This window comes from Zingiber officinale, chromosome 6A, assembly GCF_018446385.1.
Source record: "Zingiber officinale cultivar Zhangliang chromosome 6A, Zo_v1.1, whole genome shotgun sequence".
NCBI classification, from domain to species: domain Eukaryota; kingdom Viridiplantae; phylum Streptophyta; class Magnoliopsida; order Zingiberales; family Zingiberaceae; genus Zingiber; species Zingiber officinale.
The window spans coordinates 114,306,687-114,332,260 of NC_055997.1; the positions used below are offsets into that span (position 1 = coordinate 114,306,687).

The window sequence follows — 25,574 nt, forward strand, 5'->3', positions numbered from 1 at the left end:
CTCCTTCCGGGAGTAATGTATATATTCGGCCTGTCTCCTACCCCAGCCGATCTGCCCTGCAGCATGAGTAAGCGATTCTCATCCCTCCTTTTTCTTTTGTTCTAATTGATTTAATCTTTGTTTCTGCAGCTGAAGTTATGTGGCATGCTAAGGCGACCGAGAAGCTCAAATAGAAAGCCGCTCAGATTGAGGCGGTGAAGAACAAGGAGGTCGCCGAGCGGGGCCTTGATCCAGCTGATCCGACCGGCGAAGCAAGTGAGGGGACTCAGGATGCCCCTGAAGCATTAGCAGCTACTACCTCTCACGACGAGGCAGCGGGCGGCACAGAACCTTCTACCCAAGCCGAAGTGGAGGGCCGTTCGGCCAATGATGTTCCTCTGCTCACTCGGAAGCGCAGACGGCCAGAGCCGGCATCCGCATTAACTGCCTTTGATGAGCCACAGCCCGAGCGGGGCGCGGATACTCCGATGTTATCGGGGACCATTTCTCTAGAGAGTACCCCGACCCCACATGGCTCTCCGAGGGCAAGCTATGAGGTGCCGCCGTCCAGCCCTTCAAGAACTCTGCGCCGTATCAGGCGTTTGGGCGAGCTTCCCTCCTCGTCCACCAGTGGGCCATCCGGTAAGGCCGATGCTTCTCAGAGCGAGCCGAGCGGCCCGAATTTAATTAAAACCGTCCTGCGCCTCCCCTCAGAGGAATACATGGCTGCTTCTGATCGGCCAGTGGTCCCCGAGCAGCAAATCACCTTGACGGGCCCTCTTGCAAAAGCTTGGGAGGACGCTCAGCGCCGTATAAAAGCGATGACTCCCGGGCAGCTCGGCGACAGCAACCTTCAACAGGCCACCGGGGTATGCTCTTTTTCTTTGTTCGTGTATTTGAATTAAGTTTTTAACCTGTTCACTTTTGCTCGTAGAACTGGGTGGAGCAGATTGCCGTTAGTAATCGGTTGGCCGAGCTGGAGGATGAATTGAAAAAACTTAAAGCCGCAGGGGACAACCGACAGTCGACGGCCGCTCTGGAAAAGGCCAAAAAATTACTGGAATCCGAACGGAAACGAGCTTCCGATCTGGCGAGCGAGGTCGCTCGGCTTGAAGCGGTGGTCAAACAACGAGATAAGGAGATCAAGACGGTGACCACTCGGAAGCGCCAGGCCATCGATGACATGGACCGAATGAAGGTGGAGATCAGAGGGCTAGAACAACGCATCAAGGATCTAGATGCCCTTCTGACCACCGAGAAGGAGAGCCGCTCGGCCGATTTGCTGAAATTTGATGAAGACTTAAAGGCTCTCCATGCTGCCAACGATGCCTCCCAGGCCGCGCTCAAAGAGTATCAGGAGGGGGAGTCAGCTCGCTCTGAGGAAGTGAGGAAGGCATTCGTCCGCTCGGATGCCTTTGGGGAGAAATTTACTGACAAGATCTCCCTCACCTTTGAAGAGGCGATCAAGGCGGCTGTGGATCACTTGAAGACCAAGGGCCACATTCCCGCCGAGCTGACCATCCCCCCAGAGGATCTGGCTACCGTGATGGGCGCCATTCCTGATGCACTTTTTGATTTTGACGCGTGAGGAGTGTTTCTCATCAATTTTTTTTTATCCTTGCCGTTCGGCCAAACTTGTTATTTGCTGTAACTTTTTTGGTTTGCCCAGTGCTCGACATAAATAGATTATCTTTTCCGTTCCTTCAACTTTTGTTTTTTGGCAAGAAATTTTTCTTTCGTCACATTAAGTGTTCTTTAAAACTCCTCCGCTCGGCTCCACGCTCTAACGTGGACTCAAGCCGCTTGACTTCAATAATGTCTTTCGCCATGCAATTGGGTAGCCGCTCGGCGCACGAACATCACTCGTTCACGTGCTCACATTTTTAATTCTAATTAACCATCTTTTGCTTTGCGCCTTACCTCAAAGGGGTTTTTCGCTAAATTTTTGCAATGTGAGCCGCTCGAACGTTTATAGACGCCAGCTCGTCTCTCGATATTTAACGTCGGAGCTCGACGGTCTTCCGCTCGGATGTTTATAGACGTCGGCTCGTCTCTCGATATTTAACGTCGGAGCTCGACGGTGGGCATCAATGGTAGATGCTTACAAGGTTTCTAAGGATCTTTCTTGCATTAAATTAGACGAGTTATTCTTCGAATTTGAGTTGCATGAGCAGATTAATGCACACCCTACCGAGAAAGGGTTGGCTTTGGTTGCAGGTATAGGAAGAGCACGCGAATCAAAAATAAAACGTAGAACCGAGTCAGAGTCAGAAGAAGAACCAGATTCGGACGATGATGACGACGAGCTCACAACCGAAATCGTCAACTTGGTGAAGAAACTCTACAAAAAGAAAGGATTCAACAAAAAGGATGTCAGAAAGGCCATCTAATCCAAAGAAGCCCAACCAAGCTCAAAGGTCAAATTCGAGGCGACGTGCTATGGGTGCAATCAGAAGGGGTACATCAAGGCGAACTGCCTGAACCAGAAGGATCCGAAGAAATCAAGGAGAAAGAAGGCCCTGAAGGCAACGTGGGACAAGTCCTCTTCTGAGGAATACGACGACGAAGAACTCAAGCAAACGAGTTTTCTCGCGTTGACGACCCGGGACTACACCAACGAATCAGGAAGCGAGGACGAATCGGAAGCCGAGTCTGAGAGAAGCCACGGATCCGTATCTGTTTTCGAAGGGCCAAATCCCTCTGTAAGTACTAATCGCCTTTACAGTTTAATTAATTATTTAATGCATAAAGTAGCTAAGTCAAAGTTCGGATCAAGTCGCTTCTAAAGGAGGTAACATCCCTTAAAGAAGTGACTAATAACGAATCCTTGACTGAATCTATTCAGACTGGAACCTCAACTCAAGTCCAAAAACTTGAGGAGAGAATTCCAGCTTGAAAAGTCAAGTCAAGGATTTGAAGACTACGTTGGAACTGTTGGACCCCATGGTTGTTTTGATGTGATCAACCTAGTTTAGGTTAGGTCCTGTTTGTCTGATCCCTGTGTCTAAGTGTGCAGGAGCTTAGGAGCGCAGGAAGTCGAGTGGTAGACGCAGCTAGTGAGAAGGATGGCACGGAAAGGGAGCCGACGGGATCAGTGCGTCCGAAGGACGAGAGAGCTGCGGAAGAGTACACAGGTGGGCGTGAAGAACGTGCGCGACGTTCGAGGGACGTAAAGCCAGGATGGAAGACTGCTCGAGGAGAAGGTCGGGAATTGGGTTCGGGCGAGCCCTATTCTGGTTGGCTGAAATCACCCAAGCAAACCGAACCAGAGCAAGTCAACCGGGAGTTGACTTGACAAATGTTCGGTCGACCGAACGCCATGATCGGTCGAACAACCCCTATCAACAGAAGGCAGCCGTTGGTGACACATCAGCAGACATGTCAGCAACCAGCTGTTGGATGATCGGTCGATCAGACCCTCTGATCGGACGACCGAACCGGAGATAAACCCAAGACTCAGTCAAGCATTCTGATCGGGCCAGCTCAGGGAAAGACCGTTGGCTGATCGGTCGACCGAACAATGGGATCGGTTGACTGAACGTAGGCTCGATCCACACAAACTGCATCTGGATGGAAGGCTGGCCAAGTACGCAGGTTTGGTCGACCGAATCTGGGGATCGGTCGACCGATCCCTCTCGAGTCAAAACCTGATCCCAAAGATCAGGTGATCTGATAAGCTTTGGAACCCCTATATAAAGGGGTCAGAGAGTACCTGATTATGTCCCGGTTCTCCACCTTTTGTCTGATCGCATGAAGGTCATTGAGTAGACCTTGTATCCGGGCGTGGAGTTGGGTAGTCGTCTCACCTTCTTGCAATTTAATATTGTATAATTTATTAAAAAATTAAGTCCCTCTTACTTACCTTGGTGTTGGAGGTCCTTTCGTGAAGCTTGATCAGCTTCTCCCATAGCTCCTTGGCGCTCGAGAATGGGCTGACGCGGTTTAGCTCCTCCTTCATCAATCCGCACTGGAGGGTGCACATTGCTCTGGAATTTGCTTCCACCTTCTTGATTAATGCTGGATCCCAGTCTTCGCAGGGTGTTGGTTTGCCATCTCCGTCAGTTGATAGTTCAAATCCGGTCTTGACGATCATCCACATCTCGAACTGGATCTTCAGGAAGTTCTCCATTCTGCCCTTCTAGTAACCGAAGTCCTCTCCGGTGAAGAGCGGGGAATAGATAGTGTTGTAGCCTTCTTGTTGGGCCATTTAGATCTGACACAGAAAAATAACAAAAGAATATCCCAGGACTTGATCATGGATTAGTAGTGCGGTATGAAAATAAGGGAAAATTACGTTCTCGAGTGGTGTTGCACCGACTTCGAGAAAAGAGTTCGATAACGAAAAGAACTTGATCAGAAAATAGCAATTATGCTAATTCCAATCGACTTCGAAAAATAGAAAACACCACGAAAGAAATACGTGATTGGTGGTTGCACCAGATCAACGCTACCCCGCTCTGATACCAATTGTTGGATCGAGAAGCGCTAGGGGGGTGAATAGCGCTCGTGGCTTTCATATGTTTTGAATTCGTAAATTGTTCGAGTTAAAGCAGCGAAAAAAATAAAGAAAAGACAAACATAGAAGGACACAGGATATTTACTTGGTTCGGAGCCTATGACGACTCCTACTCCAAGGCCCGCGATCGTTGATCGCTTCTGGTGGGTAACAACTATAATATCAAAAATCTTTTACAAGCAAGTACAATTAACAGTAATAAAAGAGTATACCAACGACAAGTGAAATGTCAGATTTAAAATTCCGGGTCGTCGGCGTCAAGTTGTTGCTTCGTTGAAGCTTCTCGTAAGCAGCTAGATGCAAAAAGGTCGCTTAAGAATTGATGATTTAACTTGCTGCTTGAGAGCTCCTTTTATGCACTGCTGGAGGCGCCTCCAACACCATCCAAGGCACCTCCAACAAGCCGAGTCAGTCGCGTGGATCAGAACGGACCTGGTCGCAACTTATCCACTTGAAGGCGCCTTCAAGTCGATCTAAGGCGCCTCCAATCTCTGGTCCAAGGTGCCTCCAGCTCCATCCGAGGCGCCTCCAGCACTACCGCGTAGACTTCAGTTCCTTTGCACCCAAGGCGCCTCTAAGCTCCATGGAGGCGCCTTGGATATTGTTCATCCGAGGCTTAGCTTATTCCTTTTGTACCTACAAGACATGTTAGTCCCAAAACAACAACATACCCTGCAAGACAATGTTAGCACATAAATAATAGTATGAATATAGAGTGTGACAGTCATCGGACTGTCCGGGTCTAACTTTGGATCTCCGACCGAAAACCCTAGGTCGACCCGACGCCTACTGTTCCCTCTGCGAGGAACGCGTCCTCACCTACTTCCCTCAGGAGAAATTACCTAGTGGAAGTCCGATCCTCCAGACCGACTGAACTTTCTGCCTAGGGTTACCACCCCCTAGGACCTAGGGTTACCGCCCCCTAGGGTTTTTCTCCACCTAGGGTTACCACCCCCTAGAATTTTTCTCCACCTAGGGTTACCACCCCCTAGGACCTAAGATTACCCCCCCCCCCCTTAGGATTTTTCTCCACCTAGGGTTTCCACCCCCTAGGGTCTAAGGTTACCATCCCTTAGGATTTTCCTTCACCTAGGGTTACCGCCCCCTAGGACCTAGGGTTACCACCCCCTAGGGTTTTCACCTTGTCTAACCGCAGCTAGGACTTTTGCCTAAGAACACTTAGGACTTTCCTGCAATCTCTATCAGATATGTTAGATCACAAATAAGCTTAATTTTGACTCCTTTTACATTATCAAAACTTAGGTTCGATCGTCGGATGCTTCCCGCACCAACACGGAGAACCACGAATTCTCATGATTATGTTTATCTCCAAGAGCATGATTTTAACATAGGGTTGGAAGATGATCCTACATCTTTCCAAGAAGTTAAATAATGCACTAACCCTGAAAGATGAATTAACGCCATGCAAGAAGAGTTAAAGTCTATGGCAGATAATAATGTTTGGGAGCTTGTTGAATTGCCTGAAGGAAAGAAGTCCGTTGGTTATAAATGGATATTTAAAACCAAACAGGATTCAAGGGGCAATGTCAAAAAGTATAAGGCTCATCTTGTTGACAGGGGATTCACTCAGAAAGAAGACCTTGATTACAAGGAGAATTTCTCACCTGTGTCAACGAAAGACTCCCTTAGGGTAATCACGACACTTGTAGCTTATTATAATTTAGAGCTACATCAAATGGATGTAAAAGTTGCATTTCTCAATGGCGACATAGAGAAGTCTATATATATAGTGCAAAGACTCAAAGCACCTAGTATGTAGATTAAAGAAGTCCATTTATAGTTTAAAGCAGGCATCCCCTCAGTGGTACCAGAAATTTGATCAAGTGGTTATCTCATTTAGATTAAAGAGAACCCTGTTAATCAGTGTGTATATGTCAAGTTCAGTGGGAGCAAGTTTGTTATACTTATTTTGTATGTGGACGATATATTACTTACGAGCAATAATAAGGATATACTGCATCAAACCAAGTCATTTCTATCTGGTAATTTTGAAATGAAAGATCTTGGTGAAGCATCTTTTGTTTTAGGCATATGATCTATCATGATCGTTCAAAAGATATTCTTGGACTTTTACAACAAACCTATATTGAAAAAGTGCTTATAAGGTATGGTATGCAGAACTATACACCTAGTGCCACATCTGTGTCAAGAGGTGACAAGTTTAACTTGCATTAGTGTCCACAGCTTGAACTTGAAATAAAGGAGATGGAACAATTCTCATATACGTAAGCAGAGAGAAGTCTCATTTATGCACAAATTTGTATTTGACCAGATATAGTATTTATAGTAGGGATATTAGGCAGATATGTAAGTAACTCAGAACCATCGCACTGGAAAGTGGTAAAGAGAGTGATGTGGTATTTGCAAAGAACTAAAGGACATATGCTCACGTATCGGAGATCAGATCATCTAGAGGTGATTGGATATTCAGACTCCGATTTTACTGAATGCTTGGATAGCAGAAGATATACTTCAGGCTATATATTTCATGCTTACTGGAGGGGCTATATCTTGGAAGAGGAACAAGCAAATGCTAGTAGCCAATTCTACTATGGAGGCAGAGTTGGTAGCATGCTATGAAGCATCCAATCACAGGATTTGGCTGTGAAACTTCATCACAGCATTGCATATCGTTGATGGCATTGACAGACCATTAAGGATATACTGTGATAATAAAGCCACAGAACTTTATGCCAAGAACAATCCTAGTTCGTCGAAGTCTAAACACATCGGCATCAAGTTTCTAGTAGTTAAAAAAGAGTTCAGAGTTGTTAGATTATGGTAGAGCACATCAACACAGATTCCATGTTTGTCAATCCACTCACCAAAAGCTTGGTACCTAAGGTGTTCATGTGCATGTTGTGGATATATGAGTCCTTCTTATTGAAGAAGAACTCATCTAGTAGAAGTCTGTATTTATTGCTCTATGTTGATTAATAAAGACAAACATTTATTTTGATTATTGTATGTACTTAAAGTTCAAAACATTAATGGGAATTTATATGTTTGTTTGACACTCTTACTATGATATCATTATTTACTATGGTTGTTTAGTATTTGGTGTTTGTAAATAAGATATAGATTCCTTTTTGAATCATACAGTTTGGATCATGATTTGCTATTGCAGTTTAGCATAAAGTATTTTGCAAATATAATCTGACCTCTTTTGAGGTCATCTTAGGACCAATTGAAAATTGACATGTACTGATCATATTTCATATAATTTTCACTCTACACATCTACATCTTGATCTATGTCATTAATGACATTGATATTGTGATTACTGTTGGGGCTTGTTATGATCATATACAGTAGCTATGACCTCTTTAGTCCTATACCAATGAAATTAATGGACCAGATTATTTACAAGAGTATTCCGTACCCATAAAGTTTGATATCAACTAAAGTTTTACTTGTGTTCCATATACAACTCACAAGTAGCCCAAGTGAGAGATTGTTGGTTATTGTCTCTAATTAGTGGGCTTAATTGTAAGTTATGCATATGAGTACAAATTGAACTCATTAAAGTGATCTAACTTAGGCTTATTGGGTTCGATTGTTTGATGTAAATCTTATATGTTTAGAACCTATAGCCCCACATCTATTATCATCTATATATTGATAATAGATGTTCACTATATATAGGGACCTATAGTTTCACATTTATTATCATCTATGAGCTGATAATAGATGTCCACTATATATAAGGTTGGTCCCTAAGGGTTTAGGGAAGAATCTTGACATAGTTTTTTATTCTCCATTGACAAGAAGCTTTACGGCGTTGTCATCCCCTAAGTCCCTTGGAAAATCCTCCCCGTTTGCTTCCGCTTCTTCCTCAAGGTCTTCTAAATGAGACTAAAGGACAAAGACATGACTCTTCAATCAGGTTCTTTATCATTATGTTTATGTATTTATTTTTCTTATGTCATATTTAATTGATGAAACTAGATTTTCTTGTTCATGTATTTCTTTTATGTGAGTTCTTTATGTTTTAGAATTCATACGGTTTAGGTTTTTACAAGAACTATCAATCCCCAAATTGAGTGTGAATTTATGATAAGTGGTAGACGGATATCTACTTCTAATTAGCATCATGCTAACAAACTGCTCAAAGTTTTGCCTTTTAAGAACATGTGCAAACTTAGTTACTTAGATGCTTTCCCTGTTCCCCCATATTCTCTCATTGTCTTGCTGACCCACGTGATCGCTAAGAAGCAAATCTTCTTTTTTGTTTGTGATTTCTCTGATATTGTATTTTATCTCTCTCATTTGAAGAAGATGGGAATTGCACACTGATACGGGTTATAAGAAGCAGATCCTGTACAATAATGTGAAAAGAGATATAAGGAGAAGAAAGAACAAGTAGGGAGACTCGAGTAAGATAGATACGCTTGGTAAGCAAATCCCGGTCGAAAATGTAAGACCAGCCATGCTAAAACTAACTAAGGGCACGACACATGTAGATATGCTCGGCAGAGGAGTATCGAACGAACCAAAATAAGTGAAATATTAGCACGCACACGTACGTTCGGCAGGAGAGCCTCGGTCGAGCATGTAATCCAGACCGAGAATATAAACTCGATTGAAAATGCAAGCCCGACTGAACTAAAACAGATAAAGGATTAGTGTGTTCAGATACGTTCGACAGTCGAGGTTTGACCGAGCATAAAGTACTAGTTAAACTAAAGTACCAGAGTGTCAATGAACCTAGGAACACTCAGCAGGAAAAGCCCAGCCGAGCTTAAAGGTATGCATTCCTAAGCAATCTCTATCATATAACCGGCCAAGCAAAAACCAATGGCATATTATAAGGCTCAACATGATTCAGTAGACAAAGCCTAATCGGGCATAAACACAATATAAATATAACACACTCGGTAGTAGAAGTTCGGTCGAACATGAACATAACCCGCTCGGTAATATAATCTAGGACGGGCGAGCAGACATATAACTTACTAAGGTTATCAGAACGGGCTCAGCTTGGAAATATCCGATCGAGCATAGGCATAATACGATCGATAATAGAATCCCAGACGGGGATATAGACACGCACTTTTCTAAGGCTATTAGTATAAGATCGACCTGGCAAAATCCTGTCGGGCATAAACAACCTTGTTACATCTTTTACATATACTTGACCAAAATTAGCTTAACAGAAAATATTCTCAATATACAAATACATCTGTTATATTAATAATATGTGAACAATATGTGATCATATGGCAGCCTGTTTCATTTGGCGGGAAATATTTTCTAGAAACTTCTACAGGTGAACTAAACGACAAAGAAGATACATCTAGAGTACAAAAAAGATTCCTTGAACTATTATTACAGATGACGTCATCTCCTAACAAACTCTAACGAACCGGGGTCCACCTCATGACTGTGGAGGTTATATGAGATGGTATAAAAAGGGGAATCCCCTCCGCTAGCCAAAAAAGGTGAACATCATCACTCGAACCCTAATTCCACTTCAGTTTTATTGTTCTTCTTCCTTTTCCTTCATCTTCCAACGAGAGAACTGACTTGAACATCGGAGGGTCTAGCCAGGGATTCCCACCCCGGTCTTAGGTCACTAACGCTTTGTTGGTTGATCTCATGGTGCACAGGCGAGGTTCTCTCTAACAGATCTGCTTCGCCAGAATTCTCCTTCATCAGATCTACTTTGCCAAACTTCATCCTCTTCAAATCTACTTCATTGGAGGTTTCATTCTTTAGATTTACAACACCAAGTTCTTCTTCATCTACCTTCCTAATCATCCCTCGGAGTTTCACCGGAGATCCACCGCACCCGAGTTTCTTTAGATCCTCGGGACTCATCTTATTCGCCATCTTCATTCATCAGAACACCAGTGTTTCATCTCATTGGATTTAGACAGGATCGAATTTGGCGTCGTCTGTGGGAATTTTCACCTGAATCTAAATCTTCGCGATGGAGGGCGTTGGAAAAACCCATATCGTCACTTTAACACAAGAAGATCTAGAATTACTCATAGCTGCAAGGGTACATAAAGCATTGCAACAATAACAACAAGCTAATACTAATGGAACGCTGCCCATGGCGGTAAATCCGGCCATCTCTACAACCAATCCTCAAAGGGAAAGAGGTATGGATGAGGAAGATAACATTTACATACCTCCTGCTATTGTTTCTCCCACTCGTCGTCCTCTGGCCTTTTTCCATACTCCTATCGAAGAGGAGGACGTCGACCAATACTTCAAGAATCCTCTAGTGAAGCACCAGTAAGGGACAAGCGTAAGGGGAAAATGGTGGCCAATGATAGTTCCCTTGAGAGAATAGTCATTCCTTTCTCTCAGAAGGTACTGGATGATCTCTTACCTAAACATTATCAGAACCTAAACATTGGAGAATACTCTGGAACAACAGATCCAGAAGATCATCTACTCAAGTTCAAGAACGTGGCTCTATTACAACAATTCACTGATGGAGTCAAGTGCCGAATGTTCCTAACCACTTTCGGAGGCGTTGCTCAGAGGTGGTTCAAAAGTTTGTCATAAAACTATATTAGGCATTTCAAGGACTTCAGGAAGGTATTTTTCCACCATTTCTCTAGTAACAGGAGATATCAAAAGACTCCGTGGAGTCTTTTCTCTATTAAACAGGGGCCCAAAGAAAGTATTAGAGCTTATATTAAAAGATTTAATCAAGTGGCTATTGATGTTCCTTCTATCACTACTAAAATTATGGTGAGTGTCTTTTCTCAAGGTCTCAATGATAGTGACTTCTTTAAAGATTTGGTGAGAAATCCTCCCACCAACTTTGATTTATTAATTGAAAGAGCTACTGAATTTATTAATGTTGAAGAAGCTCAAGCTGCTCGAAAGAAGGAGGGCATTCTACCTAATCTTACTCTAGTTAATGAACGTCCTATGGCTCTTGTTCAACCCCCTAGAGGACCACAAGCAGGTCCTCCACATCGTCCACCGAAGCCACGACCGCAAGCAGTTCAGCATATGGAGATGTCACAGTCAGCTCCACAAAGATGGTGTATGTATCATATGACGAAGACCCACAACACAAAGAAGCTCTAAAGAATCAGCAAATGAGTAATGTTCGATATCGCCGACGTGATCCATTTCCTAATCAGCCATCTTATCTACGACAGAATAGTCCCCTCAAACTGGAGTATAGAACAACTGAACCACAATCCATAGTGTTACAACTCCCCACCGGGCAAACACAGGTGCAAATGCCCGAACAGATGCAACAAGAACCATCCTCTGCTCGACAAGAAGAAAACAAAAGTAATGCCGCCTGGAGCAACATTAACATGATAGCGGGAGGGCCCACTGATGGTGACTCAAATTGAGTAAGAAAATCACATGCTATCTCGCTTCATTTCTAGATTGGTCGACCGAAGCTTCTCCTTCTTCAAGATACTAAGGAAGGCTACTAAATTCCAATGGGATGAAGAATGTGACCGGACATTCTAAGAATTAAAAAATTATTTGTCAACTTTACCTGTATTAGCCAAGCCTATAGTAGGAGAAACATTATGGATTTACTTGTCAGCAAATGAGCATGCTGTAGGCTCAGTTCTAGTAAGGCAAGATGGAAAGAAACAACAACTTGTATACTTTTTGAGTCATTTACTAAAAGGAGCCGAGTGTCGCTATACTGTACTCGAGAAGTTGGCTTATGGATTGGTGTTAGTAGCTAGAAGATTACGTCCATATTTCTTATCGCATGCAATTATAGTATTAACTAACAACACTCTCGGTCGAGTTCTTCTTAATCCTAAGGCATCCGGGCAGTTAATCAAATGGATGACGGAACTTAGTGAATATGATATACAATATCAGTTTCAGTCGGTAATTAAGGCACAAGCTCTGGCTGACTTTATAACAGAAATACAAGGCCCAGAGGAAGATGGAACTTGGAAAATATATGTGGATGGATCTTCTATTCGACAAGGCAGTGGTATTTGGATTCTTCTTATATCACCAAAGGATGATCGGATGCAACTTTCTATCCAGTTAAATTATAGAGCCACTAATAATGAAGCAGAATATGAAGCATTGATTGCAGTGTTATAGGTCACCTGGCATGTAGGGGCCGCTTGAGTTTGGATGTATTCTGATTCCCAGTTAGTAACATAATAGTTAACAGGAAATTTTGAAATCAATAATAAGCGACTTAAATTATATGCAGAAGCATTTGACAAGTTGAAATCAGAGTTCCAAGAAGTAACTATATAGAAGATCCCTTGATCAGAAAATCAAGTGGCAGATGAGTTGGCTAAATTGGCCTCAACTATGACACCTTGGAACTTGGATAGGCCTGTAGAGCAAATTGTGTTGGTATCCTATATTGAACGACAGACCGATGCAGAAATACAAGGTGATTGGAGAGCATCAATCATTTTATTCCTTCAGCAAGGTGTTCTACTAGAAGATGAAGAACAAGCACGGATATTCAAGAAGAGGGATGCGCGGTATACTATGGTGGGCGATGAGCTTTATAAAAGGGCTTTCTCTAGTCCTCTGCTCAAGTGTATAGGGCCGAAGGATATACAATATATTCTCCAAGAGGTTCATCAGGGTTCTTGTGGCAGTCATATAGGAGGGAGATCCTTAGCTCGCAAAATATTATTGGCTGAGTATTTTTGGCCTACTTTACAAGAAGATGCAGCTCGACTGGTAAGAATATGTATGTCTTGTCAGAAGCATCAGAACATTACACATCACCCCACTAGTCTATTGAAAACTTCTATAGTATTTTTTCCTTTTGATCAATAGGGTATGGATATAGTTGACCCTTTTCCTTTGGTAACAGCACAAAGGAAATTCCTATTGGTGGTTGTAGACTATTTCTCAAAATAGATAGAGGTTGAACCATTGGCCAGGATTACTGAACACGCGATTATCAAATTCCTATGGCAACATATCATTTGTAGATTTGGTATTCCACACAAGCTAGTTTCTGATAATGGAAGATAATTTCAATGAGAAAGGATTAAGGAATGGTGTGCGGGATATGGTATTACACAAGCATTTACCTCTGTGGCTTACCCACAGAGCAATGGACAAGCAGAGATAACCAACAGGGAAATTATTAGAGGTTTTAAAACTAAATTAGATCTTGTTGGTGGTAGCTGGGTAGCTGAGTTTCCTAGTGTATTGTGGGCATATCGTACTACTCTCAGAGAAGCTACAGGCATAACTCCTTTTCAGTTAGTGTATGGTGGAAAAGCAGTAGTCCCTATAGAGGTTGGGGTGGAATCTAATCGGAGGTGGTTATATGATGATGGTAATTCAGGTCGGCATCTTATAGAGCTAGACCTTATAGGAGAAATGTTGGTTGCTACTCGGAAAACCTAATGGTTCCACTGTACAAAATTTTTGTACAAAGGTCTGAACCTTTTCCTAGCTACCATGTGTTCTTTTAAATTAAACTCGGATCGCATGCGGAACTTAACACGTTTGATCCTAAGTTTAATTTATTTGTTCTTTTAGGTTTAGACTTGGATTTCCTGCGGAACTTAACACGTTCGATCCAAATCACCTAGGTTATTAATTTCATTAAATATTAATTTCCAAAATTGGCTTCCAGGACTGCATGGCGAGGCACATGGCCTTCTTGGATATGGGAACAACCACCACCGCCTAGACAAAGCCTTTTAAGGAAAGCTAATATTTAATTTCCTTAAATAACTTTAGGTCAACCAAAAGGAACAATCAAATCACAAGGAAAATAAAAATAAAAAAACACAACATCGAAAACTAATTCGAAATACTAGAATCGTATGCCTCTTGTATTTGGTATTTTTACACGGAGATAAAACTAACATGATGCGGAAAACTATATTAGTTATACCTTACTTAGTAGATAATGACCTCTTGATCTTCTACTTTATTCCTCTTCTAATCCCGGACGTTGTGTGGGCAACGATCTTTCGAGACGAGAACCACCAAGGCACCTTCTTCTTCCTTCCTTCAAGTTTCGGCCAAGCATATCTTCTAAAGGATGAAGAACTTTTTTCACCAACCAAGCTCCAAGGGATGCAAGCTTTCTCTCCTTCTTCCTCAAGCTAGATCCGGCCACCTCCTCCAAGCTCCAAGAGATAAAGGATTTTGGCAACACAAGAGGAAGAGAGAAAAGGAGAAGGGCCGGCCATACCAAAGAAGAAAAGAGGGAGAAAATAGAATAGAGTCGTTCACCATGAAGCCTCCTCTACCCCCTCTTTTATAATCCTTGGTCTTGGCAAATAAGGAAAATTTAATAAAACTTTCTTAATTCTTTTATCATTGAAAAAGAAAATTTATTTAATTAAAAATAATTTTCTTCTCGTCAATTATAATGGTCGGCCATATTAAAGCTACAAACAAGGAGAGTTTTAATTAATTAAAACTTCCTAATTTGTCTCCAGAAATTTATAAAAAATTTCTCCAATAATTTTAATCCCTTCATAATTGGTTAATAAAAAGGAAATTTTATAAATTAAAATCTTTCTTTTAAACATGTGGATAAAAAAAAAGTTATCTCTAAAAATTAAAATCTCTTTTAATCTACAAATAAGGAAAGATATCAAATCTTTTCTTAATCTCTTGTAGAAACTTATAAAAGAGAATATTTAATTTTTAAACTCTCTTTTAAAACATGAACATGGTTAAAAAGGAAAGTTTTCTTAAAATTTAAAATCCACCTTTTAATCAACAAATAAGGAAAGATTTCAAATTTTAAACTCTCTTTTAAACATGTAGATGATTTACAAATAAGGAAAGTTTTTATCAAAAATTAAAACCATCCTTTTAATTTACAAATAAGGAAAGAGATTAATCTCTTCTCTTAATCTTTTGTAGAAAGCTATAAAAGGAAATTTTTAATTTTTAAACTCTCTTTTAAAATCATGATATCCACATAAGAAATAATTTTAATAAAAATCCTTTTTAATATTTTAGTGGCCGGCCACCTAAGCTTAGGACCCAAGCTTTGGCCGGCCACCAACTTGGCTCATCCACTTGGTCTTGGCCGGCCCTAGCTTGGGTTCCAAGCTAGCTTGACCGGCCCCATTGGATGGGTAAGAAGGTGGGTATGTGGTGGGTATAAATCTCTATATACAAGAGGCTACGATAGGGACCGAGAGGGGGAATTAGTTTTGGTCTCCCGATGAAATTAAGCATCCCGTGTTCGCCCCGAACACACAACTTAATTTCATCAATAATAATTCATTCCACTAAAGAACTATTATTGAACTACCGCACCAATCCCAAATTATATTTTGGGCTCCTTCTTATTATGAGTGTGTTAGTCTCCCTGTGTTTAAGATAACAAATGTCCACTAATTAAGTAAGTTACTGACAACTCACTTAATTAATATCTAGCTCCAAGAGTAGTACCACTCAACTTCATCGTCATGTCGAACTAAGTCCACCTGCAGGGTTTAACATGACAATCCTTATGAGCTCCTCTTGGGACATTCTCAACCTAGATTACTAGGACACAGTTTCCTTCTATAATCAACAACACACACTATAAGTGATATCATTTCCCAACTTATCGGGCTTATTGATTTATCGAACTAAATCTCACCCATTGATAAATTAAAGAAATAAATATCAAATATATGTGCTTGTTATTATATTAGGATTAAGAGCACACACTTCCATAATAACTGAGGTATTTGTTCCTTTATAAAGTCAATATAAAAAGAAACAACCTCTAATGGTCCTACTCAATACACTCTAAGTGTACTAGTGTAATTATATAGTTAAGATAAACTAATACCTAATTACACTACGACCTTCCAATGGTTTGTTCCGTTCCATCTTGGTCGTGAGCTACTGTTTATAATTTATAAGGTACTGATAACATAATCCTCTGTGTGTAACACCACACACCATGTTATCTACAATATAAATTAATTGAACAACTACATTTATCATAAATGTAGACATTTGACCAATGTGATTCTTATTTCTAGATAAATGTTTATACCAAAAGCTAGACTTTTAGTATACATCCTAACAGAGAAGCATTTACCTCTGTGGCTTACCCACAGAGGTAACGGACAAGCAGAGATAACCAACAGGGAAATTATTAGAGGTTTTAAAACTAAATTAGATCTTGTTGGTGGTAGCTAGGTAGCTGAGTTTCCTAGTGTATTGTGGGCATATCGTACTACTCTCAGAAAAGCTACAGGCATAACTCCTTTTCAGTTGGTGTATGGTGGAAAAGCAGTAGTCCCTATAGAGGTTGGGGTGGAATCTAATCGGAGGTGGTTATATGATGATGGTAATTCAGGTCGGCATCTTATAGAGCTGGACCTTATAGGAGAAATTCATGATAGAGTAGTAGCCCGCCTTACATCATATCGACAACGAATGAGACAGAACTACAACAGGAGGGTAATCCCAAGGTTCTTCCAAGTTGGTGATCTAGTATGGAAGCACATCAAACCTGTCGAAGATGTTAGTAAGTTGGCACCACAATGAGGAGGACCATATAAGGTAATACAAAAGCTCGCTTCGGGTTCCTACTATCTCCAGGACGTGGACGGGAGGAATCTCGAACGACCTTTGAGCGCGAACCACTTGTAGTCTTATAGAACTTGAACAAGTATGAATGTAACTCATTCATGTATTTCATTTAATTTTTGAACATAATGAAAAAGTGCAGACGAGCATCCCCCGATGAACACATAAACTCTCCTCGGGCAAACAAATCAACCCTCCATCATATACAGTCGATTGAGGATATTAAGGAGTAACTCGCTCGGGCTTCCTTAGAAGGAACTGGAGACTTTAAACCTCCACAGTCGATCGGGGATCTTAGGGAGTGACCCGGTCGAGCTTCCTTAGGAGGAACTAGAGACCTTAAACCTCTACAGTCGATCGGGGATCTTAGGGAGTGACCCGGTCGAGCTTCCTTAGTAGGAATCAGAGACTTTAAACCATCATACACAGTCGATCGGGGATCTTAAGAAGTGACCTGGTCGGGCTTCCTTAGGAGGAACCAGAGACTTTAAACCATCATACACAATCGATCGAGGATCTTAAGAAGTGACCCGGTCGGGCTTCCTTAAGAGGAACCGGAGACTTTAAACCTCTACAGTCGACCGGGGATCTTAGGGAGTGGCCCAATCAGGCTTCCTTAGGAGGAATCGGAGACTTTAAACCATCATACACAGTCGATCGGGAATCTTAGAGAGTGATCTGGTCGGGCTTTCTTAGGAGGAACCGGAGACTTTAAACCATCATACACAATCGATCAGGGATCTTAGGAAGTGACCCGGTCGGGCTTCCTTAGGAAGAATCGGAGACTTTAAACTTCCACAGTCGATCAGGGATCTTAGGGAGTGACCCAGTCGGGCTTCCTTAGGAGGAATTGGAGACTTTAAACCATCATACATAGTCGATCAGGAATCTTAAGGAGTGACCCGCTCGAGCTTCCTTAGGAGAAACCGGAGACTTTAAACCTCTATAATTGATCGGGGATCTTAAGGAGTGACCCGGTCGAGCTTTCTTAGGAGGAATCAGAGCCTTCAAACCATCATACACAGTCGATCGGGGATCTTAGGGAGCGACTCGGTCAGGCTTCCTTCAGATAAACCGGAGACTTTAAACCATCATACACAGTCGATCAGGGATCTTAAGGAGTGACCCGCTTGGGCTTCCTTAGGAGGAACCGGAAACTTTAAACCTCTACAGTCAATCGGGGATCTTAGGGAGTGACCCGATAAGCTTGCTTAGGAGGAATCGGAGACTTTAAACCATCATACACAGTCGATCGGGAATCTTAGGGAGTGACCCGGTCAGGCTTCCTTAGAAGGAACCGGAGATTTTAAATCATTACAATCGATCGGGAATCTTAGAGAGTAACAAGGTCGGGCTTCCTTAGGAAGAACCAGAGATTTTAAACCTTAGACGAAAATTCATCATATCAACTCGCTCGAGATTAAACGCCCGATCGAAATAGCATAGCGCACGGGAATTCATCATATTAGTTCGCTCGGGATTACACGCCCGATCGAAATATCATGGTGCGCAGGAATTCAGCATATTATCTCGACGGGATTACATGCCCGTCCGAAATATTATGGCACAATGGACTTCAACATATCCACTCGCTCGAAATTACAACAGCCTAATACCTTAGTAACTTGGAATGTATCTATGGTTATTCATCCCAACTTGGGATATAAAAATTAACTAGTACATGAGGATATCTGAAGATTTGAGAATATGGAAGCATCTACATCTTACCCTTCTGTTTTCTCAAGAAGGTGGAATTTGTGAAACTTCGCTCTCGCAAATCACAAGCAAGCAAGGAAGAATCTTGAAGTTTCATGTTATTTTAATGGCATACCTTAAGTTTTCATTTTATTTCAAGTTATTTTCATGGCATACCTCATTTTTAACGTGATCAAATAGGGAGAGTTAGAGATTAAGTATAGGGGGAGGATATATTTTTTTTAAATCATGTACTTGCAATTTTTTGTTAATTGGTTTTGATTTATCCTAACTTAACTTGAGTTGCTCACATCAAAAAGAGGAAGGTTGTAAGTACCCCATGGTACTTTTTATGTGATCAACCAAGTCAAGTTAGGTCATGTTGTGGCTTCATGCTCGTATCTGAGTGTGCAGGAACTTAGGAGCACAAAAAGTTAAGCAAAAGACGCAACTAGCGAGAAGAATGGTACGGGAGAGAGTCGACGGGCTCAGTACATCCGAGGGACGAGGCGTTATGAAAGAGTACACTAGCAGATGAGAAGGAGGCTCGAGACGTTTCCGAGGGATGAGAAGCCGGAGCGAAAGGTTGCTCGAGAAGGCTCGAAAAATGAGTTCGAGTGAGCCCTATTCTGGATGGTCAAAATTACCCAAGCGAGCGGAGTCAAAGCAGAAGGCCCGAATAAAAAGTCAACTTCAGGTAGACCCCAACCGGCTTAGTCCAGCCGGGGCACCTTAGCGACGCGCCCATGTGCGAAAATAGTTCAGGCGCCCAGACTAAAGATTTTATCCAGATCCGTTGCGATGCGATCTGTTGCAATGTGGATAAAGTTTTATCCATGTTCAGATACTTGAAACCCTTCCAAGCGCCCTAATTAGGGCTATAAATATAGCCCTGATCCCAGTAGTTAAATACAACACTTGTAAACGATTCTTCTTCTGTTTAGCTTTGTAATTGAATGTTTTAACTATTGTAAGAGGCTTTTCTACCTGAATGAGATTTATAGTGAACTTTCAACGTCTTGGATTAGCAATCCTGGGATTACAAACTAAATAAATGATTTGTCTCTTCTTTCTTTCTGTTAATTAGTTTTTTTTACAAGTGGTTTATTATTATTTCCAAAGTCGAGAAAGGTATTTGTTTTAATTATGCAGGGCTATTCACTCCCCCCCCTCTTGCGGGCTGCTAGGGGACCAACACAAGGTGACATTTATTTATGAATAAATACAAAGAAATCATGTATACGTGCATTAATTTACACAATATAATTGTGGAGGACGAATGTCATGATACTATCACAGAGAATTATGGTTCAACCATCGAATTTACTTAATACATTCGAAGAAATTTCGAGTTATGTAATATTCAGATGCATCATCAATTTCATCACGAATTGGTTGAATATATTTGAGAAACATTCATTGTCAGGAGTGAATGATTAATTTCTCTGTGAAAATATTTAATCATTTCAATTTCAAATTCCTGAAACATTTATATTTATATGTTGTATTATTTCTTTTAAAATTTATACTCTTGTATTGTAATGTTTCACTTTAAATAATAAATTAATATTAAAATAATTATTAAAGTATATAGTTAAATATTAAATAAAAAATATTTATGGATAAATGGTATATGGAATATAGTAAATTGAAGAATTAGAAATATATAATTAATTTTATTTAAATATAAAATTAGATGTAAATTAATAAAATGATCACACGATCTATAAATATTTAGTTAATGAAATATTTGATGGTATAATTTAAGATATTTGAGTGGGATGTTTGGTAGATAGGATCCATAAATATTTAATTGGGAGAATATTTAATTGTAAATTTTAAGGGTGCATTTGGTTTGTTTGTATTTTTATTTTATTTTTCAGAAAATTATATTTTCTTATTTTTCAGAAAATAATTTTTTCATATTTTTTTTGTTTTATTAGAAAATACTTTCTTTTTTTTAAAATGAACATGAAAAATATAAATTAAACATGTTTTTCATTTTATTAAAAATAAAAAATAAAAAATAATATAAAAAATATAAACCAAACATCTTTAAAATATTTGAGGAGAAATATTTAATTGATAAGGTAAACATGAGTATTATAAATATGTAGAAATATTTACTCTTCGGCAGATGGGGAAGAAGTTGCAAAGCTATTAAGAAAACATATTTAAAAAAATAACAGAAAAAACAAAGAGCGCCTCTTAGTGGTTTAATTTCAGCTCTTACCCACTTCCAAATTCCAATTGCTTCTTGTCCAAAGATTGACCAAATCTTTCCGTGGATTTTTACCAACTCACGTGCCCCATTCAAAAACAATTTATATTGAATTCATCCTAATGTTTTTTAAAAAATAAATAATTTCAAATCTACAATTGATTATTTATATTCTAATCTGAATTTGGTTCCGCTGATCGCATTCAAATTTTATAATAATTTACTAAATTTAAAAATTTATATGATACTCATTTCTGATTTACGCACGGGTATACCCATCTCCAGACCCGCCCATTTATTACTCGCCTCAAACCACCGCATACCCAGCCCGGCTCACGACTTACCCAAGTGGCATGCATCGGACCGGGCGTTGAACACGGAAGCTCCTTTAGATGACCACCGCGTCGATGCCGTGACTCAAATCGGGTATATTTAGAGATACGATCACACGTAGCGTCTCCTTGCCCGACCATTTTAATTGCCTTCTTGCCTTGCCTTCGCATCCTTGCATCTCTCTCTCTCTCTCTCTCTCTCTCTCTCTGAAGAAGCGAGCGATCGCGTCGCCGTTAATGGCGGACAACCATCCCGATCTCTTTCTGCTGCTTCCCCACTTCGCCGGTGACCCAGATCCCCCTCCTCCGCCGCCGCCCTTCTGGTCTTCCCCCTTCGCCTCCCTCTCCTCCTCCGCCGACCTCGACACCGCCTCCGACTACTCCGACGACGACCACGCCTCTCTCTCCCTCGACCTCTTCCGACGCCGCCCAAGATCCCCTTCCTGCCCTCGCCCCTTCATCCCCCCGGTGTTTTGGTCCGACAACGACCTCGAAGAGCTCGAGCGCCCTGGGTGCCTTGGCCTCGATTCCGTGTTCGACGGGGAAGAGGACGAGAGCGAAACGGCGGATGTTGCGGATCGGGGAATGATCGTCCCGGATTGGGCCTCCGACGACTTCTTCGTTGGGCAGAGACGCTGCCCTTCCGACTCGACCGAGTTCTCCAGGACCCGGCATATGGATGAAGGTGGCCTTAGGGTTACCGGAATCGACTCCGATTCAGATTCCGATGAACAGATCGTCGCCATGTTCGGCGAGCAAATGGTGGCTGAAATGGGCATGGACTCCGATGATGGCGTAGGGCAGTACGGGCTCTCTGATGAGTTCGATGTTCCTCTCCGTTGGGACAGCCTCCAACTGGGCGACGGCCGGAGGGACGTCAACGAGGGATTTGAGTGGGAGGAGATCGACGGTCAGGACGAAGAAAGAGATTCTATTGATGTAATGGTTCTTGGCCACGACGCGAGGTCGGATGAGAGTAGAGTGTTGACGGTTACTGAGGTTGAAGATGAAGCGGTGGTCAGAAACGTCGATTGGCAGATTCTCTTGGCCATGAACGATCTGGGAAGGAGTCCACTCGATCCTGATGAAGTCGGAGCCTACTTTGAGGACCAGGATGGTCTCGCCTATGCCTCCGATTACGAGCCCTATGAGGTACTATTCGGACAACTGTTCGAGCAAAATAGCAACTCCAAGGGCAGTCCGCCGGCGGCTAAGTCAGTGGTCGAGAACCTCCCTTCGGTGGTGCTAAGGAAAGAAGATACCACCGAGATCGATGCTGTTTGTGCTGTTTGCAAGGATGGAATTCAGGTAGAGGAGCAAGTCAAGAGGCTGCCTTGCCTTCACCATTACCACGAGGACTGCATCCTCCCATGGCTATGTATCAGAAACACCTGTCCCCTTTGTAGATTTGAATTGCCAACGGATGATCCTGAATATGAGAAGCGGAAAGCCAGGAGGGCAAATGGTGTCATCTCCCTTGATGAATCACAGCTCAGGTATGATTTTGAAATGATACCTGAAACTTCGATCCTGTAAGGCCAAAGGTTCTGCTCTAAGATGCACACAAGATTGTGGTGCGCTTCTTTTCTGATGTTGTCATGTGGAGCTATGGCCTTTGATCTTATGCTTTATGTCGATTTTAGGGAATGATATGGTACTTATTATAGTTCATCAATTGTTCTTGTGACAATTGGTTTTTAAAGCAGCTACCACATATACTAATAACCATCCATTCAACTGGTGGCTTCTGTTTTAGCTTCTAAATTGTCATGTTCCGGTCACTGAATTGACTGCTTACTTATGCTAATGTTTGATGTCCCAAATTGTTCTAGTTCGATAAAGGAACATTTGATCTTAGTATATGATCCAGAACTTAGACAACAGTGTGCTTCATGAAGTGTTGAACAGCGAAATTGCTAATATGTTCGTGACTGCTTACTTATGCTAATGTTTGATGTCCCAAATTGTTCTAGTTCGATAAAGGAACATTTGATCTTAGTATATGATCCAGAACTTAGACAACAGTGTGCTTCATGAAGTGTTGAACAGCGAAATTGCTAATATGTTCGTGAATTGCCCATTGATTGGTAGTTGCACACAGTAAAAAAATGACTCGATCTATTTACTAAGTGTTTAATGCATGTTACATAACCTCCGGCTGTTTATGGAAATGCAGAATTCATTTCTTCTGTATTTTGTGTTTCCCTTTCTCAGTGTTGTTAATAAAACCAAACAGGCATACTTCTGCGCTTTAATTTTATCTTATCCGAGTTCTTCAATGAAAGTTTTTCATGGGTTGATTGCTGCTCGTCACTGGTGATAAATTGATAGATCATTCATGTGAGTTGAAATTGAGTTCTGTCATTCTGTGTTGATCATATATGTATCAGATAATGCCTCCATCAATTGTTGATCTGTCGTATCATGTTTCCCTACAAGTTAATGTTTTTTTTAATTGTATGCTAGAGATAACTTTGTTGCCCTTCTGTTCCCATCTTTAGATGGCACGTAAAAGATAAACGATGTTTCACAATCTGCTTGTAGTTCCTTTTCTCTTTTTCTGCAAAATCTCCGGAGTTATTTACCTAACTTTGATCTTTGTAAGCTAAACTCATATTCACCGTATCATCTGGCAATCAATGAGGCAAAAACGTATGAATTGAATAAGAGATGCCATGTGCTTAGCCATTATACTGCAATGATTCATTCTGTTTTTTTTTATATAAACCTGCTTCACTTTTTCTTCTTAATTAGATAAAGTAGTTTTGGTTAACAATGCAGATGCAAATCCTTCAATATTATTGAAACATCAACTAATGATCTGGTTGAACACAATGTTTGTTTAGTACAATAACTTATCCCGATTGTTCTGGTTAAGATTCTTTTTCTCTCCAGGTTCTTTATCTGATAAGTTCATACTTTTTCTGACCTGATTTCGTGGAGTTGTGTTGTTTCTTTTATCCCACTCCACTTAGATGGCACTCATGGAGAATCATTTTAAAGATGTTTTATTTATTTATTTTTTTTTTAGATAAGGGGAGCTTTGGTAATGGTAAAGTTATTACTTTATGACCAAAATGATACATGTTCGAATCCTGAAAATAACCTCTTATAAAAAATAAGATAAGATTGCGTATAATGAATTCTTCTATAAGATCCCATATGACATGAGCTTCGGGCATATGTTCTTTTTAAGTTTTTTTTTTTAGATAGGGCTTATCATGTTGAAAAAAATGTCCTGTTTGTTTGAAAAGATGCAATGTCAAATTTTTAATGCACCTGCTGCTTTTTACTAATAAATGTTGCTTCATTATAGTTGCAGAAATAAAATAGGCAGAGATAATTATGAACTAGTCTATTTATTACATGTGGAGTGATTTTTTTAAAAGTATTTACACAGACGACGCATTTCTTTAACAATGTTATATTCTATATGCAATCTGTCAATAGTATTATGAGCGAAGGAAACTCACTCCTTGAAGATTATTTTTCTTGCTTTTTTATAATAATAATTTAATGACTTTTGGGGATTCTGAGTGTGCATAACACAAAATGAGAAGCCCAACTCAGAAGCCCATCTAATGTTGAGAGTATATTTTGGTAATACAAGGAGGAGGGTGATCTGGACCGTAAATATAAGGACTAACCCTAGTTCTTCATTTGCATTGGTGGGATATAGATGAGGATCATTAAATCTCAATTTGGAAAGAAAAAAAAAAAATAGTATAGAAGATATCCGAATTTTTAGTAAGTATGGGATGAATATCCAATATCCAGTGGATATGCGGACATAGAATATGAAATTTGATCTGAATTTGACCATTGCATAGGCCTTGTATAAGATATCTAGTTCTTCAGGTTGAATAATTTGATATTCAACTTTTCATATGGACTAATTTCAAAGATTAATTCCATCCTATGAATATTTTTTATCAATCATCTCAGTAAATTTAAAGGTGCTTGCAACTGACCACTCAACATTTCAAATTTAACATCTAACTATAAGAAAATGTTCTATAATGCACTATGGTTAGAATTCAAATCATAAATGCTTGAAAGATTGTATGGGGTCCTCTTGGGGCAGTGTGATGGTTAAAACATGGGGTGTTATCATATGAGATTTTGGGGTTGAAACTCGGCGTGACCGAGCATGATCTCCCTTATGTCTTGATCATTTGCACTAATGGTTAGTAGTCACCCATGATTTATCTCCTTTGTGTTAGCCTAAAGACGGGTTAGTGGAAGTGTTGGGAACGAGCGAATCGTCTTGAGTAAAGTGAAACCGTCCCCTTAGTCTTAGCGGTCTTTTAAA

General features: G+C 40.8%; 1 protein-coding gene across 1 annotated transcript; it reads left to right on the plus strand.

Annotated features, from left to right (window-relative positions):
- Positions 1-21,362: 21,362 nt before the first annotated feature.
- Positions 21,363-23,017, plus strand: LOC121997547 (E3 ubiquitin ligase BIG BROTHER-related-like). Its single transcript, XM_042552013.1, has one exon. The coding sequence runs from the start codon at positions 21,500-21,502 to the stop codon at positions 22,796-22,798; it is 1,299 nt and encodes a 432-aa protein (XP_042407947.1). The 5' UTR covers positions 21,363-21,499; the 3' UTR covers positions 22,799-23,017.
- The last annotated feature ends 2,557 nt before the right edge of the window (positions 23,018-25,574 follow it).